Source organism: Poromitra crassiceps (genome assembly GCF_964638095.1).
Source record: "Poromitra crassiceps genome assembly, chromosome: 7".
Classification (NCBI taxonomy): domain Eukaryota; kingdom Metazoa; phylum Chordata; class Actinopteri; order Beryciformes; family Melamphaidae; genus Poromitra; species Poromitra crassiceps.
The window spans coordinates 14,705,653-14,724,381 of NC_139628.1; the positions used below are offsets into that span (position 1 = coordinate 14,705,653).

General features: G+C 42.0%; 1 protein-coding gene across 1 annotated transcript; it reads left to right on the forward strand.

Annotated features, from left to right (window-relative positions):
- Nucleotides 1-4,470: 4,470 nt before the first annotated feature.
- LOC310780217 (uncharacterized protein) lies at nucleotides 4,471-15,905 on the forward strand. Its single transcript, XM_083640800.1, has 5 exons — nucleotides 4,471-4,759; nucleotides 8,109-8,209; nucleotides 9,152-9,221; nucleotides 12,680-12,810; nucleotides 15,782-15,905. Exons 1-5 carry the CDS (start codon nucleotides 4,510-4,512, stop codon nucleotides 15,872-15,874), a joined length of 645 nt encoding a protein of 214 aa, XP_083496926.1. The 5' UTR covers nucleotides 4,471-4,509; the 3' UTR covers nucleotides 15,875-15,905.
- The last annotated feature ends 2,824 nt before the right edge of the window (nucleotides 15,906-18,729 follow it).

The window sequence follows — 18,729 nt, forward strand, 5'->3', positions numbered from 1 at the left end:
CTTCCGGAAGGCGCTTCAGAGCCTGTAGCTTTAAGAGTAACCGCTACAAGCGCTCCTTCCTCCCAACATCTATAGCCTTATTAAATAAACTGCCTGTCCTCCCACTAGGGGGTAGAGCTCTGTCCTCTGTGAGGTCAGAGCCCGGCTACCCAGGAACCCTCCATTAAGAGCCTGACGACCCAGGAAACCTCTGGATTAACGTTTCCTGGTCGTGAGAGGACAGAGCTCGGTGATTCTGGAACCCTCCTTAAAGAGCCGGATGATCCGAGAAATCTCTGATGGTATTGGTGTGGCATACATGGTAGCTCACTCTGAGCTCGGCTGTCCCTGCAGCCTGTCTGGTCATGTGATATTTATCTTGCCTTAGTTAGTTTTATATTCATTTTATTTCATTTTATTTCTCTTATCATTTTATCTTTTTATTTTCTTTTACCCTTTACTGTGGTTTTAATGTTTTTAGTTTTAAGTAACCATGGTTTTATGATGGTTTTGGTTTGATATGCGGTTTTGGAATTGTGCAATACTTGAAGTGCAATATTTGAATATTTGAATACTGATGTGCAATACATGGTTAGGTAGAGCTGTTAACTCGTAGCCTAGGCTGCATCATGTACTATGTTGTCCTCTTGTTTACACGCTGTTTGTCTTCAGATGTACTGTACTGTCTGTTAAGTTTGTCATTGCCCTATTGCTGCTGTACAAATGCCTAAGACAAATTTCCCTATGGGACAATAAAGTTAAACTCAAAACTCAAACTCAAGCTAGCTGTTTACATGAACCTTATCAAATTTGGAATATTGCAATTTTCTGAATAATAGTGGAATATTGTGTGCATGTAAACATAGTCACTGACAAAATACAGTATCTCCTCATACACAAATCTCCGGAAGTGAACATCTCCTACTTCTGTTAAAGTAAAGGGAATGATGTGATTATTACCACACAGGCCTGGAGAGTCTGGCACCTCTTCTTTAGCAGCACTTTTCAGCAATAAGCCTTCATGTACTGTCCAGATACTCCTGTATCCTGTGGGCTCCTCCGTTCCTCTGGTAGGAAGCTGTCTGCTTTCTGGAAAAGCCATCCTTACTGGAGCTGGCGTTTGGATAAAAGCAGAAATACAGACTCATATTATGGCTGTAGAATACTGTTGTTGGGCTTTCTTCACACTTCTTTCTCTCTATGAATAAGAGACATGACTTGCTTAATGGCTAACGCACATACCTCAAGGAAATAGTCAAGACCTCTTGAAAGGAATGGAACAAGCTCCCTAGCGAAGTTAAGACGGCGAGTTCTACTTATAGCCGCAAGCAAGAAATCAATTACCAAATGCTGACAGAAGAATCCAACCACCATTGCCCTCTTTACCAATACAGTTAACTCTATCCGCTCAATGGAAAAGATGACCTTCTCTCTCCGACTCCAAAAAGAGAAGGGGGATAGATATTGGGAAAAATGGGAATATTACTACAACCTAGATGTCTAATAAGTTAACAGTCATCATCTATCTTGGTCTTGTCTCTGTCTATTAGAACTTTGTTATTATTGTGAACCGCTCCTGCATCTTAATTTTAATTTTAATCCTTTAATTTTTAATTTTCTCTTCTGTTTTTTTTTTTTCAATGAGTGAATTGTAAGGTCCTAGACTCCACCTGTTACATGTCTGCATAAAAATTAAAAAATTAAAGTGTAAAAAAAAAAAAAAAAAAAGACGGCAAGTTCTCTGAGTGGTTTTAAAAACCTCCTGAAGAAATTCTTGCAGAGTAAAGCTAGAGTAGTTGATGAGGGTATTGACTTGTAATGTGCATTATATGTTGGGTAGCTACTGTATGTCCTGTTTTCAGTGTTGGGCAAGTTACTTTCAAAATGTAATATACTACATATTACTAGTTACTTTCATTTTGAAAGTAATAAGTTACTTTACAATACTGTCTGTGTAGAGTAACTCATTACTTATTACACTAATTTTGCATTACTTTCACTGTAATAACAGCAGTAGCAGAATGACATCGCCACACCGGAACCATCCCGAAAAATAATGTCAACCGCCTTGAAGTCATTGTAAACAATCCAAAATTCGAAATGTTATTCTTTTCCTTTGTTATTGTCATCTGTAGTGGTTATTTGCATAAAAACACACAGTTTGATTAGGAGATTATTTAAATATGTGCTTTGATTAAAACAATTTTTTAACTCAATTTGTAACTTGAGTTACTTCACAAAGTAACTGGTATAATATTACTGAAATCCTATAAGTAATAAGTTATATTACTGAGTTACTGCTAAAAGTAATATATTAGGGGAGAGTGGGGTGAGTTGTGCCACTTTTTACTTGAGGTGTCTTTAAAGTGAGGGCATGACAGTAATGCCTCCAACTACAATATGTAAATATATTTCAGGATGTTGTGCACCACTGGGAACACTCCCTTTGGATCTTGAATAAACTGTTAAAAACATATGGCTATTCTTAAAAAAGTGGTCTCTTGGCACAACTTGCCCCCGGTGCGGGGTAAGTTGTGCCTTTGGAGAGAATACGTTGGGGTAAATTGTGCCATTGATTACTGAAGTAAAACAGAACATTTTCATCTCATATACTGTAATGCTATATCAAAGCAAGACATAATAAAGATAACACTAAAGTCCAGTATAACAGGGTTAAACAAGGCTAAACGGTAGCAGCAGTTGACCTACATATTTAACATTTTCAGAAATACAAATTATGTTCAAAATGAACAAAATCAACTATCACAGAGCCAGGCTACACTTGCCAATACTGCAATATTCTTCAACAAGGTCTATGTAAACATTTAAGAACAAAATGAAATAAAATTTCACTAAATCAACTGCAACTGCACTGGCACAACTTAACCCAGGCCTTTTGGCACAAATCACCCCATCCCCACCATTTTAACAAATTTGTATCATATAGCTGGTTTGGAGCTAACATCATGCTAACAGTATAGCCTCATATTGTAGCTTACTAAAACACTAACACATGTGTGAAATGTTTTCAAGCTTGTCTATAATTGTTCAGACACAACAATCAATAAACCTTGATCATAAAAAATGTACTTTGAGAGGCAAAAAACAGTTTTTTGAACTTAAATGTGCTTAGCTCTTGTGCCATCTGCCTCCCTTCTTTGCAGAGTGAGTAAAATGGATGCTTCTTCAAAAATGTGTGGTCACATGACCAATTTCTTCTATGGTTTTCTAGATACAAGGGGTGGCACAACTCACCCCACTCTCCCCTACATGTAATATGTTACTTTTGTAATGAGTTACCCCCAACACTGCCAGTTTTTAACAACAGGGACCATGTTGGAAATAAGTGATTGCACTTTCACATGCTATCCCTTGGATTGTGTTGTATTCTGATATCCATAATAAAACTAAACTAAAATCAAATCTTTTTCATACTTACTTAGGTCCTATTGGTGCATTTACAATGAAGTTGATTCTCTGAAGGGTTTATTTCAATTACATTTCAACTCTGATTCAGTTACACTGCTCTCTATCTAACTATCTGTGTTGCAAAAGTTGACTGAAATAAGTGTGTAACGTCAGGTGGATGTGCGCCGAATTCAACATTGGAACCTAACGATACTTAAAAAAAATCTAAGCCATGTTCTGCTCAGTAGGCCTATGCAGTCGATGCCACATGAAAACTGTCGTTTCTTACATGGAATTTGACGTAACGTTAGTACACAAAGAACGAATGGTATCGAGGGTACATTGTTTAACATAAATGACATTGTAACTTGTAGTGAAATGTTACATTAATAGCGTTAGATAGCTGACATATTTTGATGTCCTGGTTACAATCGGTGCCTGCAAGAAATGTTTCTGTTGACTGCAACATGTGGTCTTAAAGAGGAACATGAGCATCGTCGCGGTGGGGAGGGTCGCCTATTGTTGGAGCTTCTAACCCGATCTATCAGGCAGCTAACCTGCGGTTAGAGCTGGGCGGTCAGCCAATCTCTCAGCTGCTAACGTTACCCCTCCATGCAAGGAGGCCGTTTCATAATCATGATGTGCGTGAAGAAGCATGTGAACGACAAAAGCTAGTCCTATCTGCAACTATGTTCGACTTCCGGTCAGGATTTTCCAAAAAGAAAAAAGCCTTCATTCAAACCTGATTAAAACTCGCTAAAATAGTGCATTGACAGCTGTTTGCATTTCTGTAAATGCAAAATCCATGCTTTCCATGCTCTCTCAGACCACTGAAAGGTAATTATGAGGGTCTCATAGTTAGATTACTATTTTATTATTTTAATTGGAAAAACCGAACTTTATCGTGCTTTTATTTTGAAGGCAAAATCATTAAACCGGGAGTGGAATTGTGAGAAATCGTTGTCAAATTCACGGAGACACGCAACCCAGGCGTAGGACAAAGGTTCCGTCCCGTGTTTCCCGTCGGACTGTTTTCATCGACGGACCAGTGTACCTTGCACCTCTGGGGGGAGAGGAGTCAACTTTCTCACTGCTTCGCAGCGTACACACATTCATTTACAAATGTCACATTTTCCACATGTATTCCGTGTCGCGCACACGGCGGCTTTCCGACGGCTCTCACACGGAAATAACTTGAACACGTCCGCAACCTCGTTATGTAACTGGAGGTTTTTGCACTGTAACTCGCCTGTCAAGCTGCTGTCAACATGCCAAAACACCAACACGCTCAAAGCTTACACGACCTCTGCTGTGAAGAACACAGTGCGGATCGGCTGTGCCTCTGGCTTCTGGGGCGACACCGCCACTTCAGGTAAACTCACACAAACTGGCTTGAGCTCAAGCTTGTAGCATTTTAGCTACATAGGCTGTAACATACATAGCTGCAAAAACATTTAGCACATAGTTACACTCCACATGATGCTTAGCTAGAGATATATGTTTCAAGATGGACATAAAAGTGGACAAATCTGTATTGATCAACTTAAAGTGCTGTTGACAACATTAGCCTTTTTCACTTCCCACCCAATTGAACCATTTTGTGTCTAAAATGCAGGAAGGAACACAGGTGCAAGCAGTAACGGATCGGAAAGTTGGAAACCCAACTGTTTTGCTTGCACCTGTTACTTCCTGCCTTTTAGACACAAAATGGGTGACTTGGGTGGGCAGTGATAGCAGCAGGTAGTACAGCCAAAATATATTGCTGTCACTCAACCTGTATGGCTGCTAGCTGTCTGCTAACTGGAGCAAAAGTCACGGCTAATTAAATCCCAACTGGAATAAACCCTATGTTCACTGGATGTGGCAGTGGGGGAATCAGATCCTGGCACTCTAGCCAATCATACATGAGCAAAATGCCCCAGCCCTGGACCATCTCAATCCACCCCCCAATGTCCTCAAAGGAAAACAAAACAACCCCCAAAAAGTCAATAAAAGACAGTATTATGTTAATAAATCTCATCCGCTACAGCCATTTGATTTGTATCACTATGATATCAGGAGATTAACTAGAGAAATTACCAATCACAGCGGGAGAGAGGGTTAAAAATAGAGAGACTCCCAATGTCCAATGTGTGGCCCTTGGGTTACTTTATGTAAGTCAGTATCAATGTGTGGCCCTTGGGTTACTTCATGTAAGTCAGTATCGCACTCTGGAATAGTTTTTTGCCCTCCCCTGAGTCAGCTGAAATAGCTGACTTTTTTATTTATTTATTTCAGTGATTCACAACCTTTTTCACATCAAGGACCCCTGATTTAGTCACATTAGGACCCCTGATTTAGTCCACATTAGGACCCCCATTTGATGAGATTCTGTCTCTCACACACAAATCTGACAATATTGTTATTTAGGGATGCACCGATATGACAATTTTGGCCGATATCGATAACCGATATTAATATTGCTGATAACAGCAATGTTAATATCGGCCGGTAGCCGATACTTGCCGATTTGTATTTAAAAAAAAACTTTCTATGATCATCAAATTTTGTACGTATGGAAAAACACATGATGTAAACAGTGAATTTGAAAAAGTAATGCATTTCTTTATTTCCAAAACATGTGGAAAAGCCCATAAATCATAGATTCACCGCATTGTTTCCTCTCAATGTGGCAATTTTGGCTGATACAGATAACCGATATTAACACTGTAACATCAGAGCGATGCCGATATGTTAAAAAATGACTAACATCGGCCGATACCGATATGATTGCCGATATATTGGGACGTGCATCCCTATTGTATGATGTTGTCCAGCAGTTTGGCTATCTGCATTGTAGGTAGAGAGAACCATCAAAACAGCCATTCTTCTACATTCGCTAATGTGTGAACCTCTTGTAAATTAAATGATGCTGAAGTCGGTAACACTTTATAATAACGTTCAGTCGTAAGTCATTTATAAGCCTTTAGTTAATGATGAACTAATCACTTACAAAACATGAATATACATTTGTAAATGATTCATAAATGCTATGTTAATATATCACAAATGCGTTGTAAGTCATCTATAAACTTTTAGTAAATAAAGTGTTCCTCACCTGTTATAAATGGTGTGTAAATCATTTAAAATTCATTTACAAGGCTTTCTGCATCCCCTAATCTAAAGTGTAAACCATTCATCACACATACATGTGTTACATACAAGGGGGTAGCTCTGTCAAAATTGAAGCCAATGTGGAAGTGCACTTGAACCTGCATTCTTTCGAATGGGCTGCCTGCAGGGAGCGACCCATTGGTCTGTGGACTTATTATGGCATTTTGGCCATTGCCATCTTGCATCTCGACACAAGTCCAGGGGTTCCTCACAGAGCACGGCCTGCTATTGGTCCGTCATCGGTGAGCTGTGTGATCAGTGGACAAGCCACCTGTCAATCACGCCCCAAAACATAGTCTGCAAATACAACATAGTCTCAAACTAGTGATTGAGAGACCATAAACTCATTAGGAAAGTGTTTACTGAGGCCATACTTGAGGCACATTTATGTGTGATGAATGGTTTACACTTTAGATTAGGGGATGCAGAAAGCATTGTAAATTAATTGTAAATTATTTACACATCATTTACTATGTTAACATAACATTTATTAATCATCTACAAATGTATATTCATGTTTTGTAAGTGATTAGTTCATCATTAACTAAAGGTTAATGACTTATGACTGAATGTTATTAGAAAGTGTTACCCACTTACTGTGAGTCTATATGAAGGGTTTCATTCCAACATGCTACATACTGTATAATTAGGAAAAGAAAATGTATCCTAGACTTCATCAGTCAATATTTCTAAACGATATTTTTAAACGACTAGTCGACTACTAAGCACAGTGTCGACTAGTGGTTTTACTAGTCGACTAGTCGACTAGTCTGTGAATGCCCTAACACACACACACACACACACACACACACACACACACACACACACACACACACACACACACACACACACACACATACACACACACACACACACACACACACACACACACACACACACACACACACACACACACACACACACACACTGATGTTTGTCACATCACTTTTCCTTTCTATGTTTGTTTTCTAAAGCATAGAGTTGTATGGACCATATATTATTTGGGCTGTTGGCCAGCTAGAGAGCTAGCTGACCATGCTATTGTCTGTCATAGTATATATCAGCTAGAGAGCTAGCTGAACATGCTATTGTCTGTCATAGCATATATCAGCTAGAGAGCTAGCTGACCATGCTATTGTCTGTCATAGCATATATTTGCTTGTTATTCTTTCTTCTCTTCTTTTCCTTTGTGTTTTATTTTATTTTAATTATTGTGTGTCATGTAATGTGTGTTTTCTTGGACCTCATAGACTAGCTGTCATCTAGGTGGCAGCTAATGGGGATCCTTTTAATAAACAATAAAGAACAACCCCAGCAGTGCTCTGCCCTGAATCTATGTATTTTAACCTTCAATGCTTTCAGCTGTCTGTGTGTGTGTGTGTGTGTGTGTGTGTGTGTGTGTGTGTGTGTGTGTGTGTGTGTGTGTGTGTGTGTGTGTGTGTGTGTGTGTGTGTGTGCGTGCGTGCGTGTGTGTGTGTGTGTGTGTGAGCGTGTGTGTGTGTGTGTGTGCGTGTGCGTGTGCGTGTGCATGTGTGCGTGTGTGTGTGTGTGTGTCTGTGTGTGTGTAGTGCCCCAGTTGATCTACAGTGGGAAGCTGGACTTCCTGGTGTTTGACTACCTCAGTGAGATCACCATGTCTCTGCTCACCGCGGCCAAGACCAAGATGCCTGTGAGTTACACCTGTGTGTGTGTGTGTGTGTGTGTTTGGGTGTGCGCGCACGGGTGTGTGTGTGTGTGTGCGTGTGTTTGGGTGTGCGCGCACATGTGTGTGTGTGTGTGTGTGTGTGTGTCCTGTTGTCTGACTTTGGGCTGCAGCTAATGATTAAACATTGTCGATTAATCTGTCGATTATTTTCTTGATTAATCGATTAGTTGTTTTGTCTATAAAATGTGAGAAAATGGTGAAAAATGTCATTCAGTGTTTCCCAAAGCCCAAGTTGACGTCCTCAAATCTTTGTTTTGTCCACAACCCAAAGAGATTAATTTGACTGTCATAGAGGAGTAAAGAAAGCAGAAAATATGCACCTTTAAGAAGCTGGAATCAGAGAATTGTGACTCCTTTCTTCTTCTTAAAACATTACTCAATCCAATTCATCGATTATCAAAATATTTGGCGCCTAATTTAATAGTTGACACGTAATCGATTAATGGTTGCAGCTCTACTGACTGTGATATTGCACCTTGGTCTAAAGATAAATATAAGCATGTTAGGATGTATTTGGGAGTGAAGGATGGAATCAGGCGCACATGCTGTAAAGCGGCCATGTCCCAAGTCCGCGATTTTAGAGGGCCCTCAGCTTGTCTCTCAAAATATACCATCTGTGTCCCTCCAGGCAGTATATTGGTTAATCAAGCAAGTTCACTTTGAGATTTTTCCATTCACCTAACCCAGGGGTGTCCAAACTTTTTTGAATGGGGGCCAGATTAGATCATGTGAAAATGCCGGGGGAGCAGGTGCTCGCATCATATGGGTTATAAATAAAATAAAATAAAAAATCACGTACAAATGTACTCTTTAAAGATTTAGCATGTAAACTGTTACTTTACCTGCTGAATCAGTGTGATGCTTATTATTCACTGCGTTAATTAGCCTGGTCCTCTCCTCCTGCAGAATATGGGCTACGCTCCAGACTTTGTCCAAGCAGCTCTGGCTCCGTTCATTAATGACATCCAGAAGAAAGGTGAGTGGGGCGCTGGGGTTCATCTGCTTAACCCATTGATACCTGATGCAGCATTTGTGTGTGTATCCCTTTAAGACCGCGAACCGCGTAAGGCAATAGACGGTTTTCACTTGTCAACATAAACATTCTACATTTCCTCTAGATTACTTCCTGTGTCGTCTAGGGCATTCACAGACTAGTCGACTAGTAAAACCACTAGTCGACAGTCGACACTGTGCTTAGTAGTCGACTAGTCGTTTTTCTTGTTTTTTGTTTTTTTATTTTGTTTTTATTTATTTATTTATTTATTTTATCTTTAAGAAAGAACATGAGGTATTTACACGACATACATGGACTATCATATCCCATATCCCCCACAAAGAACATCAAAACACAACAAAACAAAACAAGAAAACTGCATAAGATACACAATAATCCAAGAGCAAACAAGACTATTGGACAAACAACCAAACAAAAACAATGCATTCAAAGTAAATACATAGATCTTGCCCTCTTGGCAGCTAGGAAATGCATAGCTTTAAATTGGAAAGCATCCAATCCCCCAGCTGTAGTTCACTGGTGGAATGAACTCTCAAGCTACCATACGTTGGATAACGTTTACTACAAGAGCAAAGGCAGATTCTTAGACATCCCCAAAATATGGCAACCACATACAGAGTTTGACTTTAAGAACTTTTTACCCCAGTGTCATTAGGCCTATCAGGATACGAGCTGAATGCATTGTTTTTGTTTGGTTGTTTGTCCAATAGTCTTGTTTGTTCTTGGATTATTGTGTATCTTATGCAGTTTTCTTGTTTTGTTTTGTTGTGTTTTGATGTTCTTTGTGGGGGATATGGGATATGGGATATGATAGTCCATGTATGTTGTGTAAATACCTCATGTTCTTCCTTAAAGATAAAAAAAAAAAAAAAAAAAAGACTAGTCGACTACCTTTAGGGACGACTAGTCGACTAGTAAAATTCACTAGTCGTGAATGCCCTAGTGTCGACCAACCAAGCAGAACCATTCAGCCCTAGTGAAAAACGTTTAATGCTTTCTTCTAGCCCTGTTCAAAACTGGTGCATATTACAGAAATAGTGGACTATAGTGTGTTCGCCATTTCTTTTTTTACTCGTGTCCGAATTCTCAACTGTTAATTTGATTCACTATGTAGTCCACTATAAACTACCCACAATGCACTGCAATTTCTAGTGAACAGCGAATGTACCCTACGTTTTCTCCCATAAACCACAATGCAATGCTGTCGTGTTTACCAAAGGAGAAGAAGAGTGAGGTAGTGTCTTTGTTTCATCGTTTCCCAAATAGTTCACTTAAGATAAACAGCACATGGGGAATAGTGAGTGTGTGAATGAGTGAGTGAGTAAACCATTCCGAACAAGGCTTCAGTCTCTGGGGCGCGGCTTCAGCATCTGCTCTACTTCCTCGTACCAGTGACGTCACTGGTACGAGGAAGTAGAGCAGATCGCATGGCTATTATTCGAGCTGCAGATTGTATTTACACATTTTTGTATGTGCACCTCCAGTCAGTTGCATGGGGAGCTTTAAAGTCGAACTGAACCCGTTCGTCGTTCGCAGTCCGTTTCAGACTGAAAACATAATTTGTCTGAGATGACAAGTTGAGAGGCGGGTCATAGTATCATGTCGATGATTTGATTTGACAATTCTGTCGACTGGCTTTGGCATTGGTCAATCATGGTGTCTTCCACCCCCAAATCGAGTGGGATTCAGCGTGTTGTCGCGCTACGCGAGTGGGATCCGCGGAGTACCAGGCAGCCAGCTGCTTCGTGCGGAGCGAGCGGACAATCCGATGCATGGGTGCTGCCCGCCCGCCTGGAATCTCCGAGGGGAGACCCCTGACAACCAAGCCTTTTACGCTATTTCTGTAAATACGATATTCCTGGAATGTGCGTTTTAACGAGCCAGTTACATTTCTTTGCATTCTTAGAGATTATTGTTTTTGTTTTTTGTTCATGTTTCATACAATTGGCCAAGTTAGTGGTTAGTTTATGGGATAGGAATTCTGCCAGATGACGGGCACTAGGCGCCATTTTCTACTTAATTTGGAAGAGAAAATTATCCTGAAATGAAGATTTGATTGACAGCTGCCATGTCGTGATATGATTGGTTGAAATGGGGTAGAAATTTGATAGTCTTAGGTGATGTCAGAAAACTGTAGATTTCTGTTATCAATGAAATCTTGAAAAATGAACTTTTGATGTGAAAAAGTGTGAAAAACTAAAGAAATTAGATTTTTGTGATTTTTTTTTCCATACATTATTAAATAGGTGCACTGCATACCCAGGTATTTGAACTAAAAGAAAAGAAAAGTCATTTTTGGGTTCAGCTCGACTTTAACGAGCCATACCAGCTGGCAGGCGGAGTTTGGGCTGGCAGATGAACAAACAGGGAGCTCTGGGTGCAGGCAACATAGAGGGACAGTATAGATTGTTCATCTGCATATATGTGGTACCACCCACATTATAATGATACAAAGCTGGTTTTCCTGCATCTTCTCAACTCTGTACCAGCGCTCTGTTCAGTATTGCAGAAATGTTTACATCCATCTATTCTAGAAAAACAACATGAAAACATCAGGTTTTGAGTGCAACATACCAAGTTTCTATATTGCCTTGATCAAGTTAAGATCAAACAACTGTTAGTAGGGTTGTCAACTTGTCAAGAAGTATCGAGAGGATCAATAAGTATTAATACAAAAAATACTCATCTGCATTTTTTATCGATACCAACAGTGCTTTTTCTTAATGAAAAATCAAACAGTACTGATTTTTCTCTCCCTATCATCATGGGTATCTGTTGCTTCAACAAGCTCAAAGTGTTGTGATAGGCTGATGACTAGGACGGGACGGTGGCTCAGTGGTTAAACACTGTTGCCTCACAGCAAGAAGGTCCCGGGTTCGAACCCCGGTCCGTCCCAGGTCCTTTCTGTGTGGAGTTTGCATGTTCTCCCCGTGTCCGTGTGGGTTTTCTCCGGGTGCTCCGGTTTCCTCCCACCATCAAGAAAGACATGTATGTTAGGGTTAACAACACTCCTGTCAGTGCCCCTGACCAAGGTACTGGCAAAAGAACTGGAGTTGGTCCCCGGGCGCTGCACAGTGGCTGCCCACTGCTCCTAGTTCTAGGAAGGTTCCTAGTAGAGGATGGGTCAAATGCAGAGGATGAATTTCCCCAAGGGGATAAATAAAGGATAACTTAACTTAACTAGAGCAGGGCTAACCTGCTGTGTATGTACAGTTTTTAGCAGTTTAGCAGAGTTTTAGCAGCCCGAGATTATGGAGAAGCGTGTTTCTGTCCATCTGTCTGTCTTTATTTATATGCCTTTTCCTGTTCTCATTTACCCCGTGGTATCGAAAATAGTATTGAGTATCGACATTTTCTAGTATCGTGACATCCCTAACTGTTAGCATGCATCTAAACGCACTCTCTGTCTCTTCTTCCAGGTATCCGTGTGGTCAGTAACGCGGGCGGCGTGAACCCTCTGGCCTGTGCCGCGGCCATACAGGAAGTCATCAAGAAGGCAGGCCTCGACCTCAAGGTTGCCGTGGTGACAGGCGATGACCTCATGCCCCACGTAAGGCCCCCGCCATCTAAATCACTGTTGTCGTCCGCTGCTTTTTCATGGCTAGTGCAGTGCCCGTTCTCTCTCTATATGCTTACAATCTGAGCCTGTACTTTGCAAAAACAAGCTCATTTAGTGAACCCACATGCACGGTGCACGTATGCCCCCTGCCGCAATCTCGCTCAACACTGGATCAAAAACAAGCAGAAAACCATACACACATTTCAGATTAGTCATTTAGACACAAAAAGTTATGAAAATAAGGTCCAGGTTGAAAAACACTGAAATGCTCCTTTAACACATTGAGTGCCAAGGACGTCTCTGGACGTCCTAAAAAAAAGTAACGAGGAGTGCCAAGGACGTCTGTGGACGTCCTAAAATCATAATTCATATTATTCCATAATTCTGCTGTTTAAGGTCGTACCCAGCCAGTGAGCATGAATCCCTTCAAGGGATCACACGGCGCCACCTTAAAACTCTATACGGGAGCTGCGCCACCCACCTCAGATCCTTCACTTTGTGCAGGAGAAAACGGAGAACGCCGTGATCAGAGAGACACCGACGCATGCTGCAGCCAGCCAGAGCCACACAGATTGCTCTGTCCGCAGCCACAGTTGGCTGCGATCCGAGCCCACAACTGAGCTCCTCCGCCGCTGTCTATCCGCCTGCACACAGCCCCTCCACACGACCACCCGCCAGAAAGGCAGCCCGAAGCCGAACGGCTAAACCTTCTCCCTCAGTCCCGCCTGCCATTTCCTCGTTGCACTGAAATCCGCCCGGGGCAAAAACTGAGGCTGCGAAGACAGTGTGGGGAGGAGCCCGCAGCTCCGGGGTGGAGAAGGGGGGGGGGGGGGGGCACGCAGGCTGCACACAGAACCACACCATGTCACTACATCAGAAAACACCAGCCAGAGTCAGTGAATGCGCTTGAAATTAGAGTATTCATAAAAGTGACTTTATTTCGAAAAGTAAAAAAAGACAGCAGAAAACCCTTGAAAGTGCGCTTTTTTCAGAGGCTGTCATTTCATAATGGAACTGTCTAGAAACAAAATTTCTTCTTTGAAAGAAGTAGGAGTGTCCAATGTTTCATTTTGATGAACCCTGTTCATATAGCCCTAATAGAAAAAATTCTATAGCTGTTTTCAACTGAATGGAAGTGAATCTGGCACAGGCTCCAGACAATTTTACTGAAGCGCTGTGGCACTCAATGTGTTAATATTGCACGTCCATATTGCACCAAATCCGACACTGCACTTCCTTGTGTCCCCGGCAACAAACCTGGCAAGTGTGAAGCCAATCGGAGGAACGCTTCTCAAGATAGGTGAAGGACACACAGACAGACGCACGCACACACACACACACACACACACACACACACACACACACACACACACACACACACACACACACACACACACACACACACACACACACACACACACAGATTCCTGGAATTAGTAGATTGATAGTCCCTCCCCAGACTCAAATCTGACGTTGAATCGCTGCGCTCCTGCTTCATACTACATGAATGAGTCTGTGCCACTTCACAGCCACTGCTGGGGTTTGAGGGCACATCTAGGGGGGTGAAATTGAATGAGTGACAGGTCGTAGCACCAATGAGAGAGCGGTTGGAAAAATGGGCTGGGGAGGCCCTGTTGTCTGATCGCAAAGTCGTTACTCATTGGGGAAGACTGAATCCACCACTGAGATAATTTTAATCTAACCATTTGGGGGTTCCACTGCCATTGCAATCCACTAGATGGCACTCTGAGGCCTACCAGTGGTTGAGAATGGCTGGTGTGAATGAATTTACTTCAATGTTTAAATTTACTTAAATTTATTTCAATGTTTAATTTTGGTTGCTGCTCTTTTGTTATCTTTTTTTTGTTCTTTTCTCCTTTTTTTATTTGCAGTTTGTCTTTTTCTTGTTTCTTGTTTGCGTGTTCTTTTCTCTTGTTTTTGTTTAGACTGTATGCTTTGTTCGGATTATTATTACTATTGGTCTAATTTCTTAAGAATAAGCCCAGAATAAGGCCAATAGGGTTTCCTGTCTCTACTGGCACAATCCTTCTTTTTTCCCCCTTCACCCTTTTGTCTGTTTTTGATTTTAATATGTGCAAATAAATCAATCAAAAAGTAAATAAAACAAAAAATAAATACATATTTTCCTCTCCTCTCCTCTCCTCTCCTCTCCTCTCCTCTCCTCTCCTCTCCTCTCGTCTCCTCCCTTCCCCTCCTCTCCTCTCCTCTCCTCTCCTCTCCTCTCCTCTCCTCCCTTCCCCTCCTCTCCTCTCCTCTCCTCCTCTCCTCTCCTCTCCTCCTCTCCTCCTCTCCTCCTCTCCTCTCCTCTCCTCTCCTCTCCTCTCCTCTCCTCTCCTCTCCTCTCCTCCCCTCTCCTCTCCTCTCCTCTCCTCTCCTCTCCTCCTCTCCTCTCCTCCTCTCTCCTCTCCTCTCCTCTCCTCTCCTCTCCTCTCCTCTCCTCCCCTCTCCCCTCCTCTCCTCTCCTCTCCTCTCCTCCCCTCCCCTCCCCTCCCCTCCTCCCCTCCCCTCTCCTCTCCTCTCCTCTCCTCTCCTCCTCTCCTCTCCTCTCCTCTCCTCTCCTCTCCCCTCCTCTCCTCTCCTCTCCTCCTCTCCCCTCCTCTCCTCTCCTCTCCTCTCCTCTCCTCTCCTCCTCTCCTCTCCTCTCCTCTCCTCCTCTCCTCTCCTCTCCTCTCCTCTCCCCTCCTCTCCTCTCCTCTCCCCTCCTCTCCTCTCCTCTCCTCTCCTCTCCTCTCCTCTCCCCTCTCCTCTCCTCCCCTCTCCTATCCTCTCCTCTCCTCTCCCCTCCTCTCCTATCCTCTCCTCTCCTCTCCTCCCCTCTCCTCTCCTCTCCTCCCCTCTCCTCTCCTCTCCTCCCCTCTCCTCTCCTCTCCTCCCCTCTCCTCTCCTCTCCTCTCCTCTCCTCCCCTCTCCTCTCCTCTCCTCTCCTCTCCTCCTCTCTCAGAAACACAGTCTCTCTGATGTCAAGATGGCTGATGGGAGCAGTAGGCAGCAGCTACCCAAAACACTCCACAGTATGAATGCTTACCTGGGGTAAGTAAGGACACACACATACAGTATGTACACTTGAAATCTATGCTTCCTGTGGTTGGATGGATGGATTGAATTGATCATACTGGTTATTAAAACACATAAAATATTATATTATTTATACCATGGTCTGGGTGAATACTCGATTCTGATTGGCTGCAGGGTGTCCATTAAAAAGTGATAATGTACAGTTGGTAAAGTCGTTCAGCCAAATGGTCTGTTCACCATTCATATCAATGTGCCATAGTTTCAACAGTGTTATCAAGAGAGCAGTTTGAGCTCTATACCACCGTTAACGCTTAATATGGCACTTTTCTAAGTTGAGAAAAAAATGTAGTCGGTCAAAGTAACTATTTAGATTACCCCTGAGTGCTCAGTTTATTAAAATAACGGCTATTTAGAAATCTGATTTTCGTTCTGGTCAGCTGACAGAAGCCGGGCTCTCAGCTGTCAACTGTCAAACCCTCTGTTTACAACTTGCAGCAACCAGCAGCCAGGCGCTCTGGGAGAGCGTGCGCTGCCTCTTTACAAATCAAGTCAAAGAGGAAAAAGACGAGATCAACAAAAAGAAAACAACGAAATGGGGAGTTAACAGCAACACACTGAGATCCTTGTACAAAACATACCTGGACTCCAACATACTGAAAGTTTTCAGTCTACTCCTGCCTCGCGCCATTTACGTCTTAAGACCCGCAGACGTTAACGCAATTCCCTGGAATGCGAGTTTAAACGACCCAGTTACATGGCGTTGCATTCTTAGACGTTGCCGTTTTATTTTGTATGTTGTTACATAGGCTACAATTGGCCAAATTATTAGTTAGCTTGATTCTAGAATTGTGCCAGGTGTAGAAACTAAGCAGCCATTTTATCCAATGATAGCCTAATCTCGAGGGGACTATTTTGTCTCGCCGGTTCTCAACTCATATTCAAGGTTATGAAAACTACATTTTGATTGCAAAATGCATGAAAATATAAATGAATGGTCTTGTTTTGTTTCTTTGGCAAGTGACCATGGTATAAGCGGGTTAATGAATGAATGAATGATGAATGATGCCTTTATTGCAGACTCGTGGTCCATAGAAAAACAAACATACAACAATAAACATAAATAAAAACCAGTCCAAATGAACATGTTAGACAGGGCATTTGTGACATTTATAAATACAGGCTTTTAAGCCAATGTCTCCTAAGGCTAGAGGAGTATCTAGTGCAGCTCTTCACAGGGTTACTTATACTGACAATGATGCTATTCACAGACTCATCTAAGCGACACATGAATCTATGCATTAAGTTCCGAAGGACGGCCTGAAGAGTATTGACTCTTACAGCCACAAACATTTCACTCCCACTGCACCATCTAGGCCTTTTGAGTAAAATTCTCATGGCATCATTATAGGCTACTTGCAGTTTCTGAAAACTTGCCTTTTTGTAGCTTGACCACAAGTGGGCAGTGTAGAGTGGTGTACAGTAAGCTCTAAATAGAGTGATCTTAACTGCTTCTGAGCACATGCTGAACTTACGTGCGAGGATGTTTGCTTGTGCATACATCCTGCGACACTGTCTGTGAATATCATCATCATCCGTCATCTGTTCTGTAATAAAATGTCCAAGATATTTGACTTTACTACAGACACTGAGAATGTTAAAAGATAGTTTAAAATCAGGAAACATTTGACCTATTGTTCTACAAACTACAACAACACTTTTACTGGCATTATACATGATATCATTTTCAATGCCATACTCAGTGCATGTGTTGAGAAGCTGCTGGAGTCCAGCGCTACTTGGGCTCAGCACCACTAAATCATCTGCATACATCAAGTGATTCACAAGGTTATCACCCATTATAAAACGGCTCTCTCAAATCAAGCAATCTGATTGGTTCACAGCCATTGTATAAATCCAATAACCGAGTCCAATAACCCATGGCCATGGGTTATTGGACTCGGTTATTGGTTGCCATGGCAACTCTCTTACTAAAAGCCTTTGGTTTAAAAAAAAACAAATGGCGGAGACAGCTGTCAGATCCTTGTGAATCGATCTTCGCTTATAACTTTACTAATACTTCGCAGAAAATGATGTTTTGTACAAGAATAGATGCGGGCTAATGTCTTCTTTGCAAAAGAAAGGCTGTTAACCCCGCCTTTAACCCCGTAACGTTAGTTGGTGTCGGGCTTTGCAGAAAGCACTCAGCTTCTCAGCAAGCGCTGAGAATGCAATGCTGCGCTCGAGCTGCCTGTCGGGGTTTCCAGAAAGCTCTCAGCTTCTCAGCAAGCGCCAGGATTGGCCAATGTCAACTTCAGTCTCCAGAACGATCCGATCAAATCACCCGCACGTTCTTGCGGTCCCGCCTTACAGTAGTGTTTCAACTGACTCTATCAGAATGACATGCCAGTCGGAGTCGGACTTATAGTATTATTATTATTATTATATTATCATACTTGGAAACCGTTTTATAAAAGCAATATAGCACTCGAGCTGCGTGTGTTGTGGCATATATCCCCCTGCTCAGCAGTTATATAACAGCTGATCAGGGGGATATATTTGGCACAACACACTGGCTCTCATGCTATATTGCTTAAACATACAACCAGTTTTACAAGCATTCAGCTGTTTAGAAAGATCATCCATATATAAATTAAAAAGAATAGGGGACAAAATTCCCCCCTGTTTGACACCATTGGTGACACCAAATGGGCCTGAAATGATATTGCCCCACTTGACCTGCATAGTCTGTTTGGCATACCAGTAGGCTAGAATTCTAACTATGTACCCAGGCACCCCTCTTTGACTTAATTTAATAAATCACTTTTTGTGATTAATACGATCAAAGGCTTTCGACGCATCAATAAAAGACATAAA

Coding starts and splice junctions, on each gene's coding strand:
- LOC310780217 (XM_083640800.1), top strand. CDS start 4,510: ATGTCACATTTTCCACATGTATTCCGTGTCGCGCACACGGCGGCTTTC. Junction 8,210..9,151: donor CGGCCAAGACCAAGATGCCT/GTGAGTTACACC, acceptor CTCCTCCTGCAG/AATATGGGCTACGCTCCAGA. Junction 12,811..15,781: donor GCGATGACCTCATGCCCCAC/GTAAGGCCCCCG, acceptor CTCCTCTCTCAG/AAACACAGTCTCTCTGATGT.